Consider the following 8474-nt stretch of genomic DNA (forward strand, 5'->3'; position numbering starts at 1 on the left):
TGTCTGAGTGCCCTATTATTTAATATAGCGCGCGCTCACGGGCTGCAGGCAGGTCAGCCCTAGCTTCATACTGGAGAAATGTCACATATTGAACATCCTATCACTCATTTAGACAAAAGTAGATCGGAAAATAGGGCCCAGGTTGAAAAAAACGTTAGTTCCTCTTTAAAAAGAATCAACTTTATCTGTTTGACAAAAATAAGTTGGGCTTCCTGTTGCAAAAGATATTAAAAGTACCCTATGAGGTAACTTTACATTAAGTGTATGTTCAGTAAAACACATTAGGTCTCAGTCATGAAACACAAGCAGAACAAATTTGTGTGTAAACTGTTCGCAGAAGGAAATATACATGTATTTTGGCTTTTATCAATTTGTTAGTAGCTCTGATCTTTTTGGAGGTACTATCAAGATCTACACCTGCTTCTGACTACTCTTATGTAAAAAAAAGTAATGCACATAAATATTGCCTATCATGAGGAGAAATTACAGTTTTAATTCATATTGTGCTCTGTTATGTTCATAATACACAGATGCCTTTGAAACACGTAAGTTAAACCTGACAAAAGATCAGAAATATAACACATTTAGCTAAATTAGTCGGCATTTAGCAGGTTTAAGCTGGTTTAAACTTTGGCTAAAAAACCTTCAGGGGGAACCTATTTGTCGCCGTTTGCACATGAGAATTATAAGTGTGTGACACCAGTTGGCAGATTCACGTGTTAATAAAGTAAGAGATACAAACCACTCATCAAAACAGAGCTCTATAGTGTTACATGCATTCAGGGCTCAGCCCAAACCACGGGGGATTTTCGGCAGCTATATGCACTATTGTTCAAGTTATTTATTTTACCTCAAAATATGTACATCATTTGTGAAAAATAGTTGCCAAGTTAAAAACAAATCATCCTGTAGAGCCTACATCCTTGTACCTGATTGTCCTCCATCTGTCTTCATCATCCTGAAACCAGAACACAACAAATGTTGAATGATTCATTTTCACTCCTGCCACCTTCAGAGAGGAAAAATATGTCTGATGTTACGTTTTTAAGTGACATAACATAGGTAGGGTAAACAGCATTACTAATCTTTACACCTGTTTTTGTTATACTATGCCGGAGCAGAGTTCACTGGGTAAATGTTTAGCCAACAAATCTGCTACATCTGAATCAATGCCCTGATAAGATATAATCTGGGCTGCCGTAACTGTAAATCAAGGATCTCTAACAATACCATGTAAATGTGTTAACAGAGGAACATGTGATTAATAATCTAATTAATAACATCTGGGGTTTGAGCCCCAGAAGCCCCCACCTTGTTTGCCCCTGGGGCTGGTTGCCAGAGGTGGGTAGTAACTAGTTACATTTACTGAGTTACATTTTCTTGAGTAACTTTTTGGATAAATTGTACTTTTCAGAGTAGTTTTAATGCAAAATACTTTTTACTTTTACTTNTTGAGTAATATTGTTCTAAAGTATCAGTACTCTTACTTGAGTACAATATTTGGCTACTCTACCCACCTCTGCTGGTTGCACAGATCACCTTATGTTAAGATTTTCCTTAAAGTCCTAGTTAAAGTTTCCTCAAAATAAAATCGATTGCACAAAACACCCTGAAGGCTTCTCCTAAAGTTTCTTTAAAGTGTTCACTTAAGTATTTATGGTTTTCTCCTTGTCTTGGTCTAATACTTAAGGAATCCCTCGACCGTTGCACAAAAGACCTTAGCAACCAAAGCAAGGTAAAAAACTTAGGTACCTCTGACTTTATCTTAACTGCAACATGACCGAGTTTATGGTGATAAATGAAAAACACTAACACACCCTGAGAAGAGTGTTCTGCGACCAGGAGAACCCAACAGATACACTTTTGATTTTACACTTTAGATTTGACTGAATTCATTTTTCATTGCTTCTTCCTACAGTAGTTTTCTGTTCTCTGGTATTTGGGGATCAAATGTACTTTGTAGTGCCTTCTATGATTGTATTCCTTCAGAAGTTTAATCTATTCCTCCTCGGACCAATATGGTTTTCTTGTCTTCTTTTCTTCTGCAATTTTTCTCTGTGAGATGATAACAGGCATCACAAGCGTGAGTCCAAGTCAACAATCTCCATGGAAACTTCTACCACTGTAAAATCTTTTTCAATGCAGTCTGTTACGACCCCTAGCTCGTGGTGGGAAAAGGGAAGCAACATAAACCAGTTGTAATAGGTAAAAGTAAAATTATTTATTAAACAAGGTTTGGCAAACAGAAATTGTGAGGCGAAGCTAAAGGAAAGGGCTGATGGATGCTGCTCAACTTAAAGAAACAAATAGAACCAAAACTAGAGTATTAATAAGGAGACTAAATAAATCAAAAGCAAGAAACAAAATCGCTAACTAACTCTTGACTGGTTCAAAACATAACACAATTAGAGCAGCACCCCTTAACCTAGTGTGTCTAAACAGGAGGGATACCTATCAGTATCGTTAGTGCAATCAGTTATTGAACCTCACTTTACCTAGCCCAGTCCTATCTATCTAGTGCCTCATATACTTCAATCATTCAAGTTAATGCCACATTAACATTTACATAACTCCGGAGACACGTTTGGCAAGCTGCTCTACAGCCGCCCGACTGATGATCTGGCTGAGGCTTATATAGCCTTGCTCCTCAACTGCAGCCTGGGGATTGGTGGAGCTGATGTGGTACCGTGCCAATCCAAACGAAGGAGACGCGGCCAGGAGATGGAAGGTGGAGGGAAGGCACACCTCCTCAGCGTGAGCCAATCAGGTGCCGGGGGTCACACAGCCTGCTCAGCATGAAACACACAACTATACATCAAGTTAAACTATGAGGCAGGGGTGCGGCGGCGGTGGCCGTAACACAGTCAATTAGTTAATGTTTTTCCTTAATAAACGAAAAACTTTTACGGGATTCTGTGCAACTGTGTAAGTCCTTCAGGAGTGTTATACTTAAGGAGAAAACTTAAGGTGTTTTGTGCAACCGATCCCTGGCCATTAGTGGTTCAAAACTTTAAAACCTTTAAATAAATAAAAATGTGAACAGTACTAGAAAGAGTGAAGTTTCTCTTAAGTGTCTAAATGTAGGATTAGCTGCTGTAATTCCAATCAGCGATGCTACAGGAGATGTTACAGTTACATTATTTCTTCTCTTATCGTTGGTCCTCTCTTCAGGACTTCATGCTCACAGTCTGTGTCTTTCCCTCTAGATGTGTCGTCATATCCTCCATACTTGAAGGACCTGATCCACAGCCAGCTTTGCCAACACCTGGGCCTGCGAGGGCCCTGTTGCGAGGGTGGAGGAGGAGGCGGAGAGGGAGGTGGCAGCGGAGAGCCGTCCCCCACGGCAGGCAGCCCGGGCTCTTCCAGCCTCTGCAGCCTGGACGAACACCACCCGCTGCTGCGTGACCTGAGCGGCCACCGCGGGACCCACTCCCACAGCAACGCGGCCGAGCTCGCCGCCAAGATCCTGTCAGCGCTGCAGGGAGGGGAGGAGCTGCTGCTGGCCAGACTGCAGAGGGCGGGGCAGAGCGGGCACAGCGGGGGGGACTGCGGCTTCCACAGCCTGGGCGGGGGAGGGCGGGGCATCAGGCCCTGCGGGGGTCAGGACTCTCCTTGCTACTCCATGTCTTACTCTGAGACGTACCTGTCACCTGGCGAGGACGACGACACCCCCTGCAAGGACTATGAGAGCCCCGTGTGCCAGGTGGAGGCGGAGGGCAACGGAGGGGAGTACCCGCCTGACTACGACCCACGCAGGAGGGTCTCAGATGTGGCCTCCTCTGGGGTCGTTTCTCTGGATGAGGAGGATGAAGAGGAGGAGGAGGAGAGGGCAGCAGAGCCAAACAACCAGTGACTCCTCTCATCTCACCTCAGTGTTTCATCCCTCCACACTCTTTGGAGGGATTTCTTTTTTGCAACAACTTCCCCTCTCCTCCATGGTGTCTGAAAAGTTTGAACCGCCGCCGCGCATGCTGTTTTTTTTTGTTCCTCTGACTGCGACATGAATTCATCGTCTTTGCCTTACTTGCAGCATTTCAGCTCCTACGTTCCACCATGTGACTGCTTTGTCTCCATTCGATGTACCAACTCTTTTCTTTGAAGGCGTCCAAACAATCATTTTTATCAGTGTGAAAACAGGAGCGCCGGACTCGCCACAGCAGTCCAGCGACGAACACGTGGGTGTGACACACACAGTTTTTCGTCTCCGTCCCTACCTGCGACGCCACCGATGGCACCAACAGGCAGACAGAATGACTGAGTCCAAAACTCTGACTTATCTTTGCATGTGTTTTGCAAGTGCTGAAATCGATGGGCTGACCCAGTCTTGAGCACGGTTTGTAATCTCAGCTGTTCTGTATAACCCCCGCCCACCTCCCCGACGTCTCCAAGGGAGGGAGGGCTGACACTGCACCCTGGGACCTGCCCTCCCTCTCCTCCCCTCCCTCCCCCTCCTCCTTTGCAAGAGACAAAATAGCATCCTTTCGGGCATGGCTTGCTGAGTATGCCAAACTATTTAACCCTGTCACTACCAATTATGAGCAAATGCTGGAATGTCTTCAAAGTGACAGGACATAGTATGTATTTTAAAATAACAAAGTTTAAAAAAAGAAAAAGATTTGTCACAAATGATATAACAGAAATGATATGCTTTTATTGTACTAGTTTTCTATCACTCAAACATGTTGTTGTTCACATTATTCCAAACATCATTATGATGGACATCTGCCATAATGATTAACTATAACTACTGGATATTTTTGAGGTTCTGTGGATTCCTGCATGGAAGACACGAGAACTTTGGTTGTCTTAAAAAAAATACACAGCAGCAGCAGCAGCAGTGACGACAAACACTGACAGAATGTTCCTGAAGTGACCCTTCGGCGATAGGTGTTCGGCAGGAAGTGGCGCAGCTGGAGAAGACAGAAAAGTTTTTTTTCTGTGAAGACGAGTTGCATCGGAGATTTTCTATATTTTTGTATGCGTTGTCTTGCTTTGATCTCTTTGCCTATGCGGCGTGCCAGTGTATGTGGTTTTTTGCACGAAGCTAATGTGGCTGTAGATTTCTCCTTTTCTTCGTTATCACTGTGTGATATAGTTTACTGGGAAAAAAAAAACTTAACGAAACAAATGTGAACAAAAAAGTTTTTATTTTCTTTTTTATTTCAAAAGAGGATACTGTGATACGGTTTGTTATTGCCATTCGTCATGATCCTCATGAAGAGCTCTCTCGTTTTCTTTTTCCAAAACTTTCCAAATGCTCTTCTTTCTTTCCTCTCATACTGACTCCTGAAAAGCTTTGCCTTTTATTCTGTACGTTCACTTCTTTTTTATGATATTTGCAAAATGGCATGTTTGTGTGACACATGCCGAAACTCCCATCTCCATGGCGATGTGAGGAGCCCTGTTGAGGTTCTCCCAGAGGGACTGTCATTCATACAACTCAGGAAATCCCATTGGACCAGATCATCGATGCATCCCGCCCGCACTCATAACACCACTCGTCATTCATCCTCCGCGTGTGTGTGTGCTCGTGTGTGTGCGTTTGTGTAGAACATGCCTGGCGTGCGTAGTTATTTTCTACAAATAATTAAAGCACAGATTCAGTCCCCACGTCCTTCTTTAATGTTGTTTGACTGTTTAGAGAAGCCTCAGTGTGTGTGTGTTTGACGTTTTGTGTAAATGTGTGTGTGGTAGTGTGTGTTTATATGTGTGTGTGTATGTGGTTGTATTGCAAGATGTCAGCAAGCTCCTCAAGCTTGCACTGTATATCCATTCCAAAACCCCTCCAATGCAGCGATTCCCTTTAAAGCAGTGTCTGGTGTAGCTGAGCTCTTGTTGGAGGTTAAACTTTTACTGGTGCTGGAGAAAAAAAAGCATGCAGTACTTACATCTGGAAATTATTTTGACGCGATGACATCACTGAGTCGGACTTCTGAATTTAAAAAAAAAATGAAAATGAGGAGTCCCGGTCAGGGCAGTTGGAAAAGACAGCGACAACTCAGGGGGAACCATTGAAGCTGTGCCTTTCATTCGTCACCTTTGACCTCCCAAGTTGTCTCATAGTCATCATCTTCATCATCACATCTTCCACACTGTCATTTAGGCCATAGCTTGGCTTCCTTCCTCTCCTCCCTTTTTAAATGAGCGAGTGCGGAGTCAAACCCTGCTAAAATCTGATCGACAGAGGCACCAAATATCCTGTTGCACCTCCGGTGTGTATTCTCCTGCTGTCGCTGGAGGTTACAGTGGGAGCGTCATTGTCCTTTTGGTTGACATTAAAAGCCGAGCGATGCTGGCGTGGCGAGGTTATGCTTTTTTCCTGGCGCGGTGACGAGAGCGTGCCATTGCCCCCCCCCACCCTTTCCCCATTTATGTGCTTCCTCTGTCCACCACAGTGCATTTGCTCCATCTGTCCCTCCGAGTGTCCTCCATCCTCTTCCCCAGCACAGTGTGAGTGTGTGAGAGACGACGGGCACCTTGGTGTGATGTGTTTTTCATTCACCCAGCTGACTTGTTGTCTCTCTCACATCGACCACATTCATTCATCCAGTCTTAACCCTCACCTGTCCTGAATCTGATCTGAACCCTAATCCCTTTGTAGAAGTGGCACTTTGGTGGATTTCTTCGTCTTCCTATCCTTGTCGAGAACATTTTGTCCTCACAAGAATAGAAACAGAAGCGTTCCTGCTGACACACGCACAGACAGCCTGATGAATGTTTCCCCTCTCCATCCTTCTGTCTCTGTCCTGTCATTTCCTGCCCCCTCACCCTCCTCTCCTCCCGCCCCCTTTGTCTCCATCCTTTCCTCTTTCTTTCCCTCCCACCTTCCATCTATCCCCACAGGGGGCTCATTACGTAACTAAGAGGACATCTGAGTGCTACCTTTGCCGACAGGCAATTAGCCCGTGATTATAAAACCGCCTGACGAACAGGAGATGCGTATCTCTCTCCTGTCTGTCTTTTTATTTCACCCTTTTTCCCCTTCGCTCCATCGGCACCCTCCCTTCCCTCCCTTTTCTCTCCACCTCCTCCTCCTCCTACACCTCCTCACCGCTGCATCTTTTGAGGTTAGCTGTCCCAGAAAACTCATATCGCTTTGTGGAAGTGTTCCTCGCTCTCAGTGCGGAAGTGATTAATATTTCGTAGCCCAATAACAGAAGAACACCCAGCTGTCCTTGAGTGAGACAGATGTCTTCAGAGTGAAGCATGTTTCTTTCTCTGTGAGTGTGTGTGTGTGTCTCTGGGCAGTGTAGTTTGTTGCTTCAGGCAAGCGCTGACATTGGATACTTATCAGAGAGAAGTGCTCCAGATTCTCTCGCTGTGAGTGTGTGTGTGCGTGTGTGTGATAGTGATGGGAGAACCCAGCGCTATAAAAAGACATCAAAACATCTGTGGGACAGTGTCGAGGCAGGAGGGCGTATGAATATTCAGTTGGTGGTGGTGCCCCTGTCACCCTATAGCCTACTTACCATTTTAGAACAAAGCTGAAGGGCCCGGGGACCGCGCTCGCCACACCACCGGCCCCCAGCGGTGAATATCAGGACAAAACCTGTGAACACGACTGAGACTGTGAACACTGCTGCAGGACCTGAGTGTGGAGAGTGTAATCTTCAGAGTGAGATGGTCTGTGTTTAACCCACATTAGCCTCCACCGTCTTAATTAAAACGTCCCACAATCCTCGGGGGGTTTGGGTGCACACAGTGACACTGGACACACACACACACACACACACACACACACACACAAAATGAAAAGAGGCTTGTGAGAGTTCAGAGAGCAAAGCCATACAACTCACGCCCAGCAGAGACAAAGACATTATGAACTAACAGGGTATGAGGAATATAGGTGACCCAAAATGAATGTACTGTCCCGTTCCATCCTCCGTGGGTTACATATCACCGTCAGCATCAGTGAAACACACACTCCACCTTCTCCTCCCTCTGAAACCTCAATCCTGTCTTTCTTTTTTCCCCTTTTTTTCCTTTTTAATACTTTTCTTCCTCTTTTGGCTGAATGTAATTATTTGAATATCGCCACCTTGCATTTGAAAAATTAATCTTTGTTTGCTGCATCTGATATTATTTGGAGTTAATAAAATATTGTTATTGTTCTTTGCAAAAAATACAGATCTGGTGTCATCATTTGTTTTATGTCATACTGTGTGAACAAAAGGTTACAGACAGATGGGAGGAACAGGAACAGTGCGGAGAGCTCCATTAATGCAGTGTTTTATGATTATGATTAGATAATGAACTATTACATTCGCCCTTTATTAGCGAACATTCACTGTGGTACACACACCATAAAACCTGCTGCAATTAGCTCCCTGACATGAAGCCATCATCATTATTAAGTTATTACCAGGGCAAAGGACAGCAGTCGGAGGAACCGCACAGAGGTCTTAGTGATCCTACAGCAGTAAGTATTTCATTTTTCCATGACATCATGGGCCCCCGGGGAGCACAGTAATCCA

At 44.6% G+C, this 8474-nt stretch overlaps 1 protein-coding gene across 2 annotated transcripts in view; it reads left to right on the forward strand.

Moving 5' to 3' along the window:
• Positions 1-8125, forward strand: part of fam131ab (family with sequence similarity 131 member Ab) — a 19459-nt gene extending 11334 nt beyond the window's left edge. For both annotated transcript variants that reach the window (XM_050067250.1, XM_050067258.1), the window contains one exon: positions 3207-8125. In XM_050067250.1, coding sequence (XP_049923207.1) covers positions 3207-3853 — 647 coding nt within the window. In that variant the 3' untranslated portion in view covers positions 3854-8125. The remainder of the gene's footprint in view (positions 1-3206) is intronic.
• The last annotated feature ends 349 nt before the right edge of the window (positions 8126-8474 follow it).

This window comes from Epinephelus moara, chromosome 2 (genome assembly GCF_006386435.1).
Source record: "Epinephelus moara isolate mb chromosome 2, YSFRI_EMoa_1.0, whole genome shotgun sequence".
Taxonomy (NCBI): domain Eukaryota; kingdom Metazoa; phylum Chordata; class Actinopteri; order Perciformes; family Serranidae; genus Epinephelus; species Epinephelus moara.